An 18,810-nucleotide genomic window follows, 5' to 3' on the forward strand; every position below is an offset into this window, starting at 1 on the left:
CTCTTAGGCTGCAGCACACCCTGCTTACTGTAGCTTTCAACAGCAAGCTCAACTGAAATGAGACTCCTGAGAGAGGCTGTACCTTCTGAAAGCAATGCAATCAGCAAAGTATGTGCAGTTGAAGCAGGCAGCCTTTTCAAAACAAGATGGCATTTATTAGTCAACTGGAATAGAACATATGGCAGACATTAGGTGAGCAAGTCTAAGGTTAAAACCAACTCTAAGTTAGAGTCCATATTGGTAGGACCAATGGTCCCAAGATTTCATTCTCTTTTGAGTTCTATGTTGTCTCCCAGTATTTGTCTCTGGATATGTCTACATTGCAATGTAAGCCCATGCTTGAGCCTGGGCTCCAGCCTGACTCTTCTTGCATCTGCACTGCAGTTGTGCTAATGTAGGGTTTGGATCCAGGGTCGCAGGACCATGCAGGGCTGAGTGGTCTTCACTCGAGTCAAGCCAGGATACAGGGTCCAAGCCCTATTGCTTTGCAGTGTATACGCAGCCCTGCTTGACTGAGGTCCCGGGAGTTAGTCAGAGTTAGCCAGTATTTCACAATTCCATGGGATAACTGCCTTCGTCCCTGCCTTGGTCTTGCCATGAGGGCAGGGGACTGGACTCGATGACCTCTCGAGGTCCCTTCCAGTCCTAGAGTCTGAGTCCCCTCTGTCCCAAGAATCTGCAATCCACTCTATTGAAAACAAAAAGCCACCCTCACTTTGCAAACGGCAGCAGCTCACGACAGCATTACTCATTTTTTTCTGATCATCAGTCTGTAAGCACACTGTCAGAGAGCCTTCTGGGTTTGCAATGGAAAGTGAACCGATCAAACCTTTTGCAAAGCAAGCTGCTTCATGGCCATGAGAGCACAACCAGATTTTGGTGAATCTCCGGCATGAGGCCAGTAAAATTGTGGACTTCAGCAAAAGCACCAAGTCTGACTATGCGTACCAGAAGATAGCTTAAAGTGGCAGCTCTGCAGATTTTTTGGACAAGTGATCAGTGCAGGGAGCTTATTAAGAGGCTGAAGAGTGAGTACTGGAAGACCAGGGACAAGAACCGAACCTCAGGCAACTTAACAACATGATGCCCATTTTATGATGTCTTTTGGGTTTTGGATGCTGCACCAGCACAGAGCTAATTCTGCTTCATGACGACCTGGTCAGCAGGGGTATCCCCTGCTGGCCCCTGAATGCAACTTGGGAACCAGCAGCAGGCTCTCAGTCAGCAGTTTGAATTGACTCTCTTTCAGTGGAAAAAAGTCCCAGAGCAGGCTGTGGATCAGGATCAACAGCAAATTCTCCGACCCTACTTGGAAGAACTGTTTTCTTTCCACCTTTTCCAACCCCTGACAAGGAAAAGCCCACTGACAAACCTGCAGAGAACCTGGTGGAGACAGAAGCTACCCCAGAGGCCAGTAAGTGTGACTCATATAAAAGTTTATTATTATATTAATGGAGAGATTTCTGCTGTAAGAAGCAATGCAAAAATAAGGCCTGGCTACTGGCATTCAGTTACTAATCTGTAACAGCACCTAGATGTCTTCATTGTCTCCCCCCCCCCCCTCCCCCCAAGGAGTTCAAAATGGTGACTTGGAATTTCAAATGTTTGTAGACAGCTGAAAAGGTTATTTTAACTATGTGACTGATGTCTGCTAGGGTCATTCTTGTTTTCCTTTCAGTAGTAAGAAGTTTGCCACTCTTTAATCACTCCTCCTGGGTCTACTGAGCCACTTGTGAAACAGTGAACTCAGTGTGTGTGTTTGGGAAACAATATTCTATTTCCAAATCTAGTCCATTCAGTTAAAGGTAATCCATGCAGTCTGCGGGTCACAAAATCATGTCTCCAAAGTGTGAGTGTAGTGTTGTTTGTTTTCCCCTCAGAACTGTGCCGGATATGGGGTGGAGAAAAACTGCAGATTTCAGCGTGTTTGCATGCAGCACATAACAGCTTGCACTGTTATTGAGCTAACACAGCATCGTGTTAATTCCCTCGTAGATTCTGACCCAATCCTGGCTGCTAATAGCTGCAAACTTTTCCTGAAGCAGGAACTCCAGATAGTTACCTACATTGTGGGGAAAGGCATATTTTCCAGGCCCCACCCCCATACCGCTGACCAATCCACTCCACTCACAAGTGTGCTGTTCAGTCACTATTTGTTTGAATACATGAGCTGTATACATCTACCAGCTTGGAATAACATCTCCATCTGCCAATAGAGCACTGCAAAATCAGTTGTCTTCCAAAATACGAAAGGCTTGAAATGTCAGAAAAAGCCTTTTCCAGCAAAGGCACTATACCTCTTTCTGCCTCCTGAATATGGCACTTATAATTTTTTTTGAAACAAAAAAATGATAGTTTTAAACTGACCACTATTTCTGCACTTCACACTGCAATTAACAAGGCTATGTCCGGAGACAGTATGAGGACTGAAGTACCCCCCTCACAATATGTGTTGGTTCGCTTTAGAAATGTTGTTTGTCCTTCAGATTCCACAATCATTAGTTCTTTGCTCCTCCACAGAGCTAGTTTAGCCAGCAACCCTCTTGTTTCTTTGTCCTATTTCAGGACCCTCAAGCTATATTGCCTGCTGTTCTTTGGAAACTCGATCCCTGGCCCAATGTATCTTCATGGACGATTCCAAAAGGAAGCGTTTCCACTATGATGTTATGGTTGGTGCTCTTGAGAGGGTAAACCCGCAGGTCCAGTACCAGAAGAGAAGGAATGAAAGACTGGAACAAAGGCATGCTGACAGGCGGCAGGAAAGACTAAGGCTCGCTGCCCAAGTGGAAGACCAGTTTCAGTGACGGAGCAAGCACTTGCAAAACTGTTCTTGGAACAGGAATGGTATCTAAGGGAAGAGGACAGAGCTCAACAGAAAGAACTGTTTCAGCAAGTCCTGTCCATGGCATGATCACCCTGCAACATACCTGCAGTAGCTTGAATATCTCCATGTTGGGGCAGCTTGTGCATTCAGGAGTCATGAGGTGTGGGGCAGGACAGCTACACTCCACGCAGCCTTCCTTCTTCAATCCCTTTCCAGTGGAAACCTCCACCGACCGCCTCTGCTGCCAAGAGAGGGGAAAATATGTAAAGAAGGGAAAGGAGAATGTGGGGACATGTAGAAATAGATTGTGTTGGGCATTAACTATTTCCTGCCCTCTTTTGTGTGTGTGGTTTTATAATGGCAGCTGGCCTGCCCAAGACTGAGTGTCTTAATATTTTAAGACATGTTTACAAATAAAGCATGTTATGTTTTTAAGAGAGTTTATTGCTGTCACTGCATTACATGTTGCAATCATGATTTGAGTTAATACAGCTAAAAACATGTTCAGGAGCAATTAAGTGTTAGTGAGGAAGCAGTGTTCCTCTATTTAGCTAGGTACAGCGATTCATATTTCAATAAATATAGTCTGTACAGCCATTCTGCTACCCCCTCCCCCTCACCAAATTCATTATTTGTGTCACTGACTTATATTGCATGGTAATCAAGCTCACTTCCCTCCAAGCACATTTATACAGGTACTATTCCCCCTCTTCCATTGGGACATTAAAGTCCATAATGTGAGAACAGAAAGCACCCCTGACTTCTGCTTCCCAGGTGCAACCAGGTCCTGCAGTGGTAGTTGAGGGTTATGTTCCAGTGTACCCTTGCTCTCCTAGGTCTGTTCAGGGGGAAATAGCTCACCTCTGGCTTCACAAAGGTTGTGAAGAGCACAGCAAGTGACAGTAATGTGGACAGTTTTGACATTGGTATCCAAATGGATTTGTGGACACCTCCAATGTGATTTTAATATGCCAAAAGCACCTTCAATAGCCATTCTAAAGCTGCTAATTAAACCTTTTTGCCAGGGCCTCTGAAATAAGGGTACAGTTTGGCATTGTGAACTTTTTCTGGATAGCCCATGTTGACATTCATAAAAATGCCTTTATGGTCTACTTGTGCTTGTATAACAATGGAGTAGTACCTTTTGCGATGTATATACTTGTGTAATCCTTGAGAAGGGAAATCTATGGGCACATGAGTCCCCTCAGTAGCCCTAGCATAGTTAGGAAACCCCATTCTGTCAAAATCAGAAAATTTCTGAGGAGTATCTTTAATGTCCATCTCCTTGGGGTAAACCAGACACCTGATTGCCTCAGAAACCTCCGCCACCACCTTGCCCACCGTCGACTTTCCAAACTGGTTGGCAGTGGACCTATAGCAGTTGGGTAATTGGCTTCCAGACAGGTATAGCACTTTTGGGTGCATTACTGGAGCAGTGGTTTGCCTCCCACGGCTTGTGGTAGGCGTTACACAGCTCCTTCACTTTGATCCTGAACTGCAGTGTTTCCTCGTCATGGCCCCTTTCTGTCATGCATTGTGAAATCTGTCCATAGGTACCATAATTCCTATGGCTGGAACACAGCTGGGACTGGACAGCCTCCTCTCCCCAAATGCTGATGAGGCGCAGCAGCTTGACGTTGCCCCAAGCAGGGGATCACCTGGAAAGATGCGCTGAGATCACTACAAGCATCACCAAGCAGACAGGAAAGGGACTTTCAAAAATTTCCAAGGAATTTAAGAGGTGGGGCTTACAGTTGGTCACCTGAGGGCAGGGCAGTAGAGTTCAAACGGATGACCAGAGAGGCGAGAACAGGCATTGTGGGACAGCTCCTGGATACCAATTGCAGTGTTGTAATCGACCAGGGTTTCTACACTGGCACCGCAGCACTGTACCCCTGGTGCAGAAAGCTGTACCCCTCTTGTTGGGGTGTGGGTTTTTTTTTTTTTTTTGTTTTGTTTTTGTTTTTTTTTACAGCTCTGTAGCTGTGCAGTTTCTGCACACTAAGTGGCTTGGCAGTGTGTACGCCTCTGGAGTTACGCTGCAGAAAGCTGCTTTACTGCGCAGAGACGTGCCAGTTTAGACAAGACCTAAGTGATCAAGAGACTACACTAATGGTGATGAGACAATGAGAATGTCTAATTGAGCATTATGCTGTCTCGAGGGGACAATTTACCTTTGAGTCTGGATTTAGTATTCCTTAATGTTGTGCCCAAGAGGCCCACTGAGTTTCTGTGGGCCAGCAACTGTCAACGCTAATTTCTGCTAGAATAAAGGAACAGGCTTTAAATTCTTCTGTGCAGTAAAGCAGCAAAAATAAACAAAACCCTTGAATACAGTCAACTCTTTTTTAAAAGAAACTACAAAAGGAATAAATTTACATTTCCTCAGAGATGAAAATACATTAAAAATGTAATTAAAAGAATCCAGTGGACTTATTTCCTGTCTACCAAACTATGTGTTCAAAACAGCAGAATTTTTTGTGTATGTGTTTAAAGGAACAGGTATGTTAGAACAATGACTTTGAAGCAGTTTTTATAATGTATTAATATTTGAGAGAGCTTGTCCTGTCTGCATAGTCCTTCCCCTAGAGGGGCTAGTGTCCCACCATCCTAAATAACTCTTTAAAGGAAATGCTATAAATCCAGTTCCAGGAAACTTTTTTCCTCATTTATTCTAGTTGTCTTAATTTTAGCCTTTAGGCTATCTGCTTCCAATTCTTAGAAACAAATAATCCCAGATGCCTTTTGAGGTGGTTCTATCAGAATCATAAATGTTCTAGAACAGATTACCATAATCAGTGTTCTTTTTTTTTTTTTTTTAAAAAAAAAGCTACTGCTCAGTGCATGTTCAATTATGCCACTCTAGTAAGCTCCCATCAATTATGGAGTATTATAGCTCTCCGTCAGGAATCTAATCACTTTACAATTAGCTTTAGCAGCAGCACTGTGTGGAAACAATAAAGCTTCCATATTTATAGCGACAACGTAATGTTAAGGTATAACCTCCATGCCATAGTGTTTTGGCACATCTGAGCTTCCCTTCTGACAAGTCTAGTTCTTTGCTGGAAGGGAGGATTACCACAATGCAGGATATTGGGATGACCTTTTTAAAAGGCTGAAAAAAGATGGTAGCATTATTTTAAAAAATGTACTGATAGCTGAGATGTACTGACTCAGTAGAAACAAAATACAGATGTATCTGCAGTTTGGTTTTCAAAGGATAACTTAATTGTTGGTCATAAGCATTAACACAAACACCAGAGAGAGAATTTGGCCTAGACCTATGTCCATTTCTGCAGAGCACTACTTTCCTACAGGCAGCCGCCCCTCTTTTATTCCCATGCAGCAAGTTTCTAGCACTTAACTGCTGTGCACCTTCTCTTCTGCAAATGCTCCAGCAACCTTCCTCTTCACTGCGGACAAGGCAGTGCCTTTCACATCTGTTCGTACTGAGTCATTTAACTGTTTTGTTCAATCTTATAACAAGAAGTGACAATCCTGAAGCCAATGGCACTTATACATAATTTAAAACATACAAAGTTAATAATTTTTCAAGTAGATGCAGTCGTGTGTTCCACTTTGATGTGGGTGTGCTCAGTAGACTGAAGCTGGAGAATTTTGCCTAGCAGTACCTGTAGGAAGCAGTTCTCAAGCCACATGGAGACTAACATCATATTTTAGCAGCTATGTTCAAATTTTATAACTTAGGGCCCTACCAAATTCACAGTCCATTTTGGTCAATTTCAGTCATGGGATTTTAAAAATCATTAATTTCTTGATTTCAGCTATTTAAATCTGGAATTAATTGTAATTGTAGAGAACCTGACTGAAAAAAGAGTTGTGGGGTGGTCGCAAGGTTATTATAGTGGGGGTTGCAGTATTGGTACCCTTAGTTATGTGGTGCTGCTGGCTGAGAGCCCAGCTCTGAAGGCAGAGCTGCCACCATTAGCAGGGTAGAAGTAAGGATGGCATGTATGGTATTGCCAAACTTACTTCTGCGCTGCTGCCTGCAGAGCTGGGCCTTCAGTCAACAGCCACTACTCTCCAGCAGCCCAGCTCAGAAGGCAGCTGCGGAGAAGTAAGGGTGCTGCTGCTGGCAGGATGCTGCCTTCAGAGCGGGGTACCTGGCAGCGCAGAAGTAAGGGTGGCAGTAGCGTGACCCTGTGCAACTCCCTTTCAGGTCAGGACTCCCAATTTGAGCAATGCTGGTCTCCCCCCTGAAATCTTTATAGTATAGAGTAAAAGCACACAAAAGTCCAGATTTCATGGTCTGTGAATTTGGTAGGGCCCTACTAAATATATATTATAAACTATAGTGGCAGTTGGTGGTGACACTTATACTTAGATTGAAGAGCACTTAATTATAAAAGATTCTTGTGCCTCTTTTAGAGAAGCCGTTAACACAGAGGTGGGCGAACTACGGCCTGCGGGCCACATCTGGCCCACGGGACCATCCCTGCCCACCACCTGAGCTCCCAGCTAGGGAAGTTAGCCCCCGGCCTCTCCCCTGCTGTCCTCCCTCCCCCACAGGCTCAGTTCACTGGGTCCCCAGCGCTCTGGCCTGCTGCTCCTACCGGGCAGCGTGACGGTATGGCTGGCTCCGGCATGGTAAGAGGGTGGGGAGTGGCGGTTCCCAGGGGGAAATCGGGGACAGGGAGGATGGGGCAGACATTCGGGGGGGTGGGGTCAGGGAACTGGGGGTTGGATAGGCATGGGAGTCCCAGGGGGCCAGTCAGGGACAGGGAGTGGGGGGTGGGGAAGGTTGGATGGGTCGGGGTTTCTGGGGGGGACACTCAGGTGGTTGGATAGGCAGGGGGCCTGTCAGGGGGGACTGTGGATGGGGTTGGGGCAGTCGGGGGACAGGGAGAAGAGGAGATGGATAGGGGTGGGGTTCCGGGTGGGGGGGGCAGTTGGGGAGGAGGTCCTGGGAAGGGGCACTCTGGGGACAAGGAGCAGAGGGGGTGGTTGGATGGGTCTGGGATTCTGAGGGGACAGTCAGGGGACAGAAAGTGGGAGGGGGCAGATGGGGGCGGGGCAGGCTGTTTGGGGAGGCACAGGCTTCCCTACCCGGCCCTCCATATACTTTTGCAACCCCAATGTGGCCCTCGGGGCAAAAAGTTTGCCCACCTTTGTGTTAACACATCTGCTGCCAGGTGATGCAGTTGGTCCTGTCATTCAAACTGAGTATAATACGTTTGGGGAAGGTTTTTAAAATTGTAAATAATGGCTTTAAAATAGTTATAAATATCTTGATAATACATACAGTAGCCATTCTTTGACGTTAGCAGTGCAGGTGTGCTCAAGTATTTTCACTTCAGCTAAGCTTCAAAGGCCCAGTATCTTTGAAGCAAGAACAAACTAACTTTATAGAGAAGCTAACAACTTTTGCTGTGTTCATGGAACTGGTATGTCTTGTTTCTTTTAAACTCTGTATGACAATTTGGGCTGGGGAAAGAAGGTGGAGGTTGAGTGCAGTGCAATTGTTGTCCATTTAATCTGGAATATTTGTTCAGTTCATTCTGATATGGGATTTATAACTGTAGTTAGCCAAACTGTTTTATTTAAAACAAACAAAAAATTACCCAAAACAAACTCGTCTCCACCCACCCAACAATCCAACACACTTTAGCATATTTCAGAGACCCATAGTCCAGGACATAACTTCAGTCTTAAGAATGACTGCATCCAAATGTAAATCTAAACCAGCAAACCACTTTCTCTACAAACTTGACAGGTTCAATTATACTTAGTGATAACTAGTGACTTGTTACTTTTTCATATGATCCCACTGTCTTCATTTGAAAGACAAGAAACTTTCAGGGGATCCACATTATGTTTTGGGCCAGAAGGCAAGTTTTGCCTATCTATGATGCCCCCTAGTATGTGAAACTGTTCTCTTTCCCCTTTCTTCTGTTCCTTCTATTTCTATCTGAATTAATTTCTTCTCACTTTCCTCCCTCCCCTATGAAGGTCAAATATAAATATTGGTCCTGTACATAACTTTTCCTTTTCTTCCTACCTAGAATCTCCATCAATGTGTCATTCTTGCAGTATTTCAAGAGAGGTTTTATTATATAACCTTGGAATTATTGTGCTTTCTTGGGTTTCTTGGCTGTCTATTAAAATAACAAAAATGTATTTTGATATATGTGTAAAGGTGAAACTTTATTTGAAAAATAGTTGAGTGTGTGTGTGTGTATATGTGTGTGTGTGTGTATATATATAATATATATATATATATGACAAGTGTGCATCGTGTCTCATCCACAAATTTTATTACTTAAAGCCGTTTCATAATTAAACATGCTCTTTATTATTTGCAATTACTGCTTTTTGTTAAAATAATTTGGTAAATACGTTTAAAGGTTAATATATTTTAAATCTTCTTGTATTTTAGTAATAATTGAGTCTCTGAAAGGCCTACCTCCAGTAAATGAGGAAAGCATCATTTTTAAAGGAGATCGGCATGCAGCAGGAAAGGTGTGTGTGAAACAAAAACTATTATATTGTATTGCAGTTTGTTCTGTAAAATAATATTTGCTAGGCTACTTTGATAGCTCTGTTTAGTTTAGAGTGTGACTTTTTGTGTATTTTTTTTAACACCTAACCTGTGTATCTTACATTTAACAGAAGGTATATGTAATACTAGAATAATTAACCATACTTCTAGTACTTTCAAGGAAAAAAGTCTTAGTTTTTTATAAAACTGAGTTTTCAATAAGACACTTCAGAGGTATACTTGTAAATGAAAATATTTCTTAAAAGGACACAAACTTCAAATCATATATATATATATATATATATATATATATATATATATATATGAATATTTTACCTTCTCTTACAAGTTACATTCAACATAACTGTAAATGAAACATCGCAGTTTTTTTTGTTTTATTTTGTGCATTTGACAGCATTTCTCAAACTAGGGTCTGTGAGGGTACTCCAGGGGCTCAGCGAGTCATGTCTGGGACCACCAGCCCTGCTGGTCAACTCTTCCCCCTCCCTCCCAGCTCCTCCTGCATGCTATGGAATATCTGTTCAGCGGCGTGCAGGAGGCACTGGAAAGAGTGGGGACAGGGTGTGTTCGGGGGAGGGGGCGATAAGAGGAGGGGCAGAAGGGGAGTGGGGTCTTGGCAGAAGGTGTGGGGTAGGGGCGAGGCCTGGCATTGAGTGGGGGCCTTGGGGGTCTACAAAAGATTTTAAATAAAAATTGGGATACTCAGGTTGCTAAAGTTTGAGAACTGCTGCTCTATTGTCATTTTCACTGTAGTCCATTTCCCCCTCTTGTTTATGTGGAAATTGGATAGGAATGGGGGAGAAGCATTCCCCCCCAAAAAAAAAAGAAAAGAAAAGGTTTGAAAATTGCAAACATTGACTTTTTTATTATGGGGTTGCACCAGTGAAGCGTTCTCATTTTATTTTAAAGTGACTAGATTTCAAGATTTTTGTCCTTTAAAGAATTACAGGACAAGACAAGAGTTTCTGCTGTGGTTTGATTTCAGGCATGTAAACATTATCTAAAAGTTATCTCTTTGGGCAGTGAACAGGTATTGTGCAGGGAACTAGGAAAAGTTTGAAGAGAGTAGGATCTACTCCTAAACTGTAGGAAAGGTATGGGGTGTTTTTAGATCTCTGCTACTGTTTTAACCTTGGGTTAATGTTATGTTGTTCAGGTATAATCAGATATATTATCTGAGAAAATTGGCTAATAAATATCAGTTGTTTATGAAGGGTGATTTACAGGGCTTTCTCCCTGGAAAATTTCAAAAATCTGATGCAAACAATGAAGGTGGGTGTTTGGGTTTTTGTTTTTTTTTCTTAATTTTTTTTTTATAATGGAAAGAGTTAGGCTGCTTCTGGCTCCTGCTATAATAGTCTGTATAAATTAAGACTGAATGAACATTTCCTATTTAAAAATAAAATAGTGAAACCTCTTTATCAACACTTAGTATTGACATTTAACTACTAGCAAGCTAACTGTATGATTTTAGGAATGTGAGTCTTTGTGTAGTCAGGAACTATCTGCAGCTCTCTTCAGAGTAGATATCCCAACATTGGTCAACAACTTTTCAGAAGGCAAGTTCCTGGTCATAGGAAAGAAAATGTGGCAGAAGGGTCAATAGGATGTTGTTTCCAGCAGTCTGTTGAGTCAACTGCCTGTGGAATAATGGACTGACACATGCAAAGGAGGAGGAGTTTTTGTATGTTTTCTTAAATAGAAAACAAACCTATACTTGGTGCAGGGGTGTGTGCGAGAGGTGAGGTTTCAGGGTACAAGTTCCAAGTGCTTGATTCTAAGGGTCTGCCTTGGCTTTAGAATTTAGAATTGGCTGACAGCTCCTATAAAATTTATACCAATGGTGTAGGGGCTTTGATGGATGTCACATGATTAGCAGAGCTACAGCTTTTCAGTAGGATGGGGAAAAGAGATTGTGCTCTCTTGAGCTGGGTGGGAAATGGTTTTCCCATGAGATTTCAGAAACTTTTCTACTCTGCAACAGGACAAAATTAAGACCTTTCAAATGTATAATAAAAAGTGAGAGATCTCTTCTCCACCCTCCCCTAGTCCCATGTGAGTGCCATAATGACTATAATCAGCCTGTCTCTCTGGCCCACTGAACATAGAATTATTTATACAACATGGGATAAATTGTGGACTTGAATCTGGGCCTCTCAGATCACAGGTGAGTGTCCTAACAACCAGGCTATTGGCTTTTCTGGTGTGGGATTTTCTGTGTGGTTTAAACCAGAAAATCCATCCTAGAGTTGAGAAAAATTCCCAACAAAAAGTTTCCTTAAAACAGATATGTTTCATTTTCCGAAGGAAAAACTGATGTTGAAAAAAATTCTCGACCAGCTGTTGTAATAGTGCCTTCCAGCTTAGAGTGTATGCTATGCACTCCCCTTTTCTGGCTAGCATTTATAGTGCTCTGGTACCTTCTTGCTCCTCTCCAAACCTTTGCAGAAACTATCACTATTAGGGGCACTAGTTCTTTGGAGTTCTTCTGTTTGGTAAGTCAAAGGATTTCTGTCATGCCTAACCCCTGGCATGGTTCTTGTAATCTCACTTCCTTACTATAGCTTTGTTTCTAGACACGTGGCCAGGTGCTTCTCCACTAAATTTCAGTATGATCCACCTGCTTATCAAGACTTCATTCAGACTTCAGTTTTTCCTAAGAACTCAGTGAAAACTTAGAAGCCATCTAATTGCAGAACAAATTTAAGTAGGGTTTTTAGATTAAATTGTACTTTTCCCCTATATTTGATACCTACCTGAAAAGAAAATTTATATCAATTTTTTTTACACAAGGAAGGAAATGGTTCTTGAAAAATACTTTCTTTAAAAATTGCTACCTTCCAATTGAATAGTAACAATTTGTGGCTGTATCTGATAGAAGTTAGAAATGAAAAATCCCAAGAGTCTGTAAAATAAGTTTCCATTTTGCTTGCATACTTTAAGTATTAAAATGTTTCTGTACATTGTATACTGTCTGTACAGTGAAGGCTTTCTCTGGGTTGAACAAGCAACAAAGTGTAAAAGAAGGAGATTTTTACAGCCTGTTATTTCTTATCAAGATAGTGGTTGTCTACAGTCTGAAGCTGATTATCTTAACTGCAGATTTTGAAAAATCAGTTGACTCATTATGAGAAATGTTTCAGATTACATGCAGGCTGTTTGAATTATATTTAAAAAATGGATTACTTATCTAAATTATATATTTTAGATCAGTAAAATGATAAATTAGATTAAAAAGGAATATGAGCATGATACTTGGTTTATTACAAATCACTCAGTGCTGTAAAGCTGTGTGGTAACTTGCAAATGTAGGCAATTACACAATACATAGTGAACCTATAGGGACACATTCCCTGGTCCAAAGAGTTCCCAGTATAAAGACTAATTGCACAAACACAGCAGTACAAGTGAGGGATTCAGTGTGGATGTTAAAAAGGGAGGAAGGGTTCCTTGAAGAAGTGAATTTTAGGCAGGAGTAGTAAGTTTTTGGTAGAAAAAGACAGGGAGAATGTTCCAGGTATAGGCCCACCAAATTCATGGCCACGAAAAACATATCACGGACTGTGAAATCTGGTATTCTGTATACTTTTACCCTATACTATAAAAGTACCCTATACTGTATGGTAAAAATATACAAAAGTATACAACGCTGCATTCAGAGCTGGACAGCAGCTGCTGCTGTCTAGCTGCCCAACTCTGAAGGCAGCACAGAAATAAGGGTGACAATACTATGACTCCCTTACAATAGCCTTGCAACTCCCAGTTTGAGAAATGCAGAGTCTTAAAGGCTTTGTGTTTATATTTTGCTGTTTTTAAATACGTATTCATGTTTTATTACAACACCATGAAATTTAAGATTTAAATATTTGAAACTGTGAAGTTCAAGATTTTTAAAATGCTATGACTGAAATTTATGAAAATGGACCATGAATTTGGTAGGGGCCTGGGTATAGAAGACTGTGTGATAGGGCAATTTCCTGTCCTATCCCAGGGAGACCTTACTGAATTAAGCTTCAGTATCTTTGGGGTACTTTGTATTAAATGAATAGCTTATATCAATGGTTCTCAACCAGGGGTCCATGGCCCACTGGGGTGCCCTAAACAGGTTTCAGGGGCGTCTGCCAAGCATGGCCGGCATTAGACTTGCTGTGGCCCAGAGCAGAAAGCTGAAGCCCTACCGTCTGGGATTCCAAGCCCTGTCACCCAGGGCTGAAGCCAAAGCCTGGGCCATTTAGCTTCACAGGCCCACCTGTGGTGTGGGGCCCTGGGCAATTGCCCTTCTTGCTACCCCCTAATGCTGGCCCTGCCTTTTATATGTAGAAAACAGTTGCTGGGCACCTTGGAGTTTTTATAGCATGTTGGGGAGGCCTCAGAAAGAAAAAGTTTGAGAACCCCTGGTATATATATTATTGTGAACCAGGATTGTGTGTAACATTTTGAGGGGGGGAGAAGTGAGACCTGGGGATTCAAAGGACTATACTGAACAATGTGCTAGACAAAAATGGGCTTTTGGAACAGAAAGTGTTAAGTGGTTTTCCTGCGGAATGTCTGGTGGGGTGGGGGTGAATGCAAATTCCCCACCTCTGATTATGCAAAAAACTCCATACTTTAGAATCTATGGCATGAGGAGTGGGTCATTGTTTGCCGATCACCTGTTACATGAGATCAAGGTAAAGTAAAGAGCAGTATAAAGGAAAGGCAGAACTACTTGTGGTGATTGTGGTTCTGAATCTAAGATACGCGTGAACTGATAACGCATGGGGAAAGCTAATTGTGGGTTTTGAAGGACTGATACCTACAGAGACTGGAGCTGGGGTGATCTCTAGTAAGCTTTTTAGCATGCTTATAGGTTCTTTTAGTGTATTCTCTGTAATGCTTTCACCTTAAGAATGAATGTGCTTTCTTAGAAAACTGTATTGTAACTTGCAACTGTGGGCAATTACACTGTTCATAACCTCTGGAAGAAAGCAAAGTGTAGATGCTGGCCCTTTGGGAGTCCAGCTTGCTAGAAATAGCACAGTGTAGGGAGGGAACTTTGCAGCCTGTGGGGGAAAAAAAGACCCATTCAGGAAGGATAGAGATGTGGCTCTCTGTCTAAGAAAGGTGACTGAGGATCTAGTAATGTAGAGTGGTTGCCCTTGGTAGACCATGGAGGGGAAATATAAGTGCCTTGCCCTGAACTTTGACAAGCAACATGACCAAAGAGAGGAGACCAAAGAGTAATAAAGGAAAGCAAAGAGGTAACAAGGCAAAAGGACAGGGAGGAGCAGAGGGAGTCAAAGCGGTAGAAGAGGATAATGAAAGATGGGTGGAGGCAAGGCTATGTTGGCAAGGATGAGGAGTTCGCATTTGGTGAGAGACTGCTACTGGCGCGGTGGTGACAAGGTTAGATATGGAAAGAAGAAAATTATTTTTTAGCAGTGATATTTGCAGAAGACAGACATAACTGTCAAACAACTCAAAAAAAAGTCTGATCACAAAATCTCAACATGCAAAAATTAATTATTTGATGTGATTATTTTAATGTTTAGTTAATGTTGTCTTGATAATAACCAATAATGTTTACGTTTAAAATTTCACAGTTGTCTTTCTCTTTGGAAATTGTTTCTTCAGGTAAATTATGATTTTTTTTTTCCTTTCAGATATATGAGATATTTGGTCCTGTTTTGCATCCCTTCTATGTGTTACTATTTAACAGCCCTGAGCATATTGAAGCAAAAGGTATTAATATCCAAGATACCGTGTATTTTGCGCCATCAGTAGAGGACTTCACCCAGTATATATTCACAGAGAAACTAAAACAGTGAGTATCTAACTTATTTAAAATATTAGTATTATATATATTGTAATGTAGCTAAACGAAGCACAGTATCTTAAACTGGCCAGGATAGGAACAAAAAAAATAGGTAAAAATTTGGCACTACCAACTTTGACAAAGAGAATCTAATTTTCTCTGCATGTACTTTTGTTTAAAAACTACAAAAAAATCCCAGCAAAACTCTTTCAGAAATTCACAGCCATGCTGTAATGACAAAGTTATACATATACACTTCTATCCCGATATAATGCCACCCGATATAACACGAATTCAGATATAACATGGTAAAGCAGCGCTCCGAGGGGGCGGGGCTGCGCATTCCAGTGGATCAAATCAAGTTTGATATAACGCGGTAAGATTTTTTTGGCTCCCGAGGACAGCATTATATTGAGGTAGAGGTGTAGTAGTGTAGAAAGATAGTTATTAGAGGAACATATGTAATCTTCAAGCTTCTAAGTGTTTGAGCAATTACTGAAACTTAAATTATTGTTAAAACAACCTAAAATACATAACCAGACTTCCAGTCTTCCCATGTCACTATTTTATCTGAAATAGTTTCATTTTATTGTAATTGGCACAATTTCTGCAATGCCTGCCACCCCTTTTCTTTGTAATGTATTTTATTTTCTTTCTTCCACAAATGAAAGTTTTTTCTTCTGTCCTAAGAGACTCTACCACCATTATAAAAATCCCTCTGACACTGATTTTTTTATTCCAGATGTGATGTTATACTATAAAATTTATTGTCTAGCATTATGACAAAATAGCACATCTGCAACTGTAGTTAATATTACACAACTCAGATTGCATCTATGTGCTGCAAGTGGAGGGGAGGATGGTCATATAGAGTAGCAGCACATTGTCTGATGTAGCCCATAGTTATCTGCCAGGCTATAGGACTGGCTTTGCATTCTTTTCATCCTGCATCAGCAGATCTCTCAGTGTATCTGGGTATGCTGAGACTTATGATTGTGACCTGAGAATCAGAGCTCCAGGTACAGCTAGCTTTGGTCTCTTGTAAGTTGAGCTCCTCTGCAGCCAGCATTGATGATTGACAACAATTATAATGCTCCAGGTCCTGCTCCTGACTAGATAATTGTAGCTTCTCAAAAAGGAACACCTTGAAGATTAGGATCATAAGGGAAGCTATGATCTCTTTTGAAAATGTATCCTATATTCAGCCCATATTGAACAAAGTAAAGTTTCAGTGTTTTATGCATAAACCTCACTTTGTTTTGTTAACTAGTACACCAGAGGAAAGTAGATGTTCAGTTAATAATGTTTTTAATGAATTATAATCACCTGCTAAAAAGGAAAATACAATTGTCTGAAACATGAAGTCCAATCTAGAGTATAATTTTAAGATTTATTGTTACATAATATTTCTGATAAGTCAGCCTTTTGATGGACTTATAAATCTTAAGAATAAAGGCCAGAGTTCAAAAATCAAAGAATTATTACCCCTTCTTGCAGAAGGCTATTTAGTATCTCTATTCATGTGAACTGTGTTGTGGTATACTGAGAAGAAAAGCCTGGCTCAGAAGTAGAATGACAAGTTTGTCATTGTTTCCCTGTCTGGCTTATAGCAAGGTTTGAGTATTGTGGGTAATCAGCATGGTTGCTAAGTGTCATGTAATGACCTGCCAGAGCTACAGGTTCCCTTTGATACTTCGCTCTGGTATTTCTGACAGACATTTGTTTTCTTAGAAGAAATTCTGGGGGTGGAGGGTGAGGACGAGAGATGTTTTTGTTCCTCTGACATCAAAGGCAAGAATTACATGCCATCATTAAAGCAATTTGGCAGTCTGCTGCTGCTCAGGAATAATCAGTTTTGCGCATACACAAGAAAAAGCAGGTTTCTCCTCCTAAGTGTTTGTATTTCATCATTGTTGGTTCTGAGTGCCTCACAATTATTAATAGATTTTATCCCCCCAATTCCTGTGTGATGCAGGGGAGTGCTGTCTATGGTTTTACAGAGGGGGGGATTGAGACACATGGTACCTACAATGATTTGCCCAAGCTCACATGGATAGTCTGTTGCTGGAGGAGGAACTGAACCAATATCTCACGAGTTCCAGTGCAATGCCATAATCTGTGAACTATATTGTAAGCACTTGATCAGAGTATGAGATGTGTGCTGCTATGAGAATATTAACTCCCCTTTATTCTTACTGCACGTTGTATCTGCTTAATATGTGTATCTCAGCAGAAATGTACTTAGCAATAATTGTCTGTTTTCTTCTTCTTCTCTTTATTGTCTTCCTTCTCTCTTGAGGAATGCTTGTTAGGTGACGAGTCCCTTAAAAGATTTTTCTTGTTGATTGAGGTAGAAATAGAAGGGATTACTGTGTCTGACTTCCAACCAGTTGGAATTGTAGATTCTTGCTGCCTGGCTTCCTTGTTGGTGGAGCCATGATACTTAATGCTACAATGAGGGAAGAATAGTGCAAGTAGAATTGTTAGTCAATTTTCCCCTTGATATCCATTATGCAGCTGCTATTAGATACTTTCGAGGTAGTATACATATGCACTTCAGTTATTTCTATTTACAAGTTTTAAGTAACAAAATTGTGGTCAGAAAAGCTTATTATATTACTTTTGGACAGATTGCTACACCAGATGTTTAGTATTATGGTAGCTGAAACAATTTTTCTGAAACTGTCATTTTCAGTTAAAACCCAGTTGCTATCTTGAATATAATTGACATTTGGGCTTAATGATTAGCATGGGCTCATTAGTGCTGCCTTTGACAGCCTCAGGAACCTTTGAGAAAGCTGACAGATGCTTGGATTTGTCTGAATAATTTTCAAATTAAATCTTCAGAAATTCCAGTTTATTTACTAATTTTCAAGACAAACTCCAGAGAAGCATTCACTGATAAGAGCCGTGTAGAACTATCCATTGTTGCTTTTTGATGACCTCCACTATTTACATATGTATTGTTTTAGATTGCCATAGGGCCTCTCTTCTGTTTGTTCTTGGGACCAAAATTTCACCAGTCTCTTCAGCAGTACCCAACAATAATAGTATTTTTCCAAATTTATTTTGTTTTTTATTCCTATAGAATCTGGATGCATTCAGTTAATACATAAGAAAATAAATTTGGGCTCAGTTCTTCCCTTTTTCGGGACAGACCCATGAGAGGAAACCTCATAGAGATCCCTCATGTAGCTCCCATATATGTTATTTCAGAGTTGGGGGTAGGAGCTGGAAAAGACTTCAGAGCCTCTCCTTAAAACTGTTGGATCCCCAGTAGGCTGGGCCAGTCCAACAGAGGCACTGGCTCTAGGCCTTCAGTGGGAAGTCCCACTCCCTAGCCTAATGGCCTCTATTAGCTGCACTGCCAGGGACTTCCCCTGGCAACAACTGCCTCTAGGAAGGCTGAGGAGGATACAGAGAAGATGTACTATCTTTTATCCAATTTCTATGGAGTTGGAGAAGAATGATGTCCATTTCTTCCACCTCTTCCCAGCCCAGATCCCAGGTGTAGAGAGGAGATGCTATCACAGAGGAGCCTTGTGGGAGATCTGTCCACAGAGGATCTCACTCCATATATGCATTGAAAGGGAATATTATGGTCCATAGAATTTGCGTAAGTCAAATAAAACCCATTTCAGAGAACTCAGTTGCCATTGATGCATTAAATAG

General features: G+C 41.3%; 1 protein-coding gene across 1 annotated transcript in view; it reads left to right on the plus strand.

Annotated features, from left to right (window-relative positions):
- The window catches only part of NAF1 (nuclear assembly factor 1 ribonucleoprotein), a 66,097-nt gene that overhangs the window by 27,452 nt on the left and 19,835 nt on the right, over positions 1-18,810 (plus strand). Inside the window, exons 5-6 of the mRNA XM_030564273.1 lie at positions 9,222-9,304; positions 14,987-15,147. Coding sequence (XP_030420133.1) covers positions 9,222-9,304; positions 14,987-15,147 — 244 coding nt within the window. The remainder of the gene's footprint in view (positions 1-9,221; positions 9,305-14,986; positions 15,148-18,810) is intronic.

This window comes from Gopherus evgoodei, chromosome 5 (genome assembly GCF_007399415.2).
Source record: "Gopherus evgoodei ecotype Sinaloan lineage chromosome 5, rGopEvg1_v1.p, whole genome shotgun sequence".
NCBI classification, from domain to species: Eukaryota; Metazoa; Chordata; order Testudines; family Testudinidae; genus Gopherus; species Gopherus evgoodei.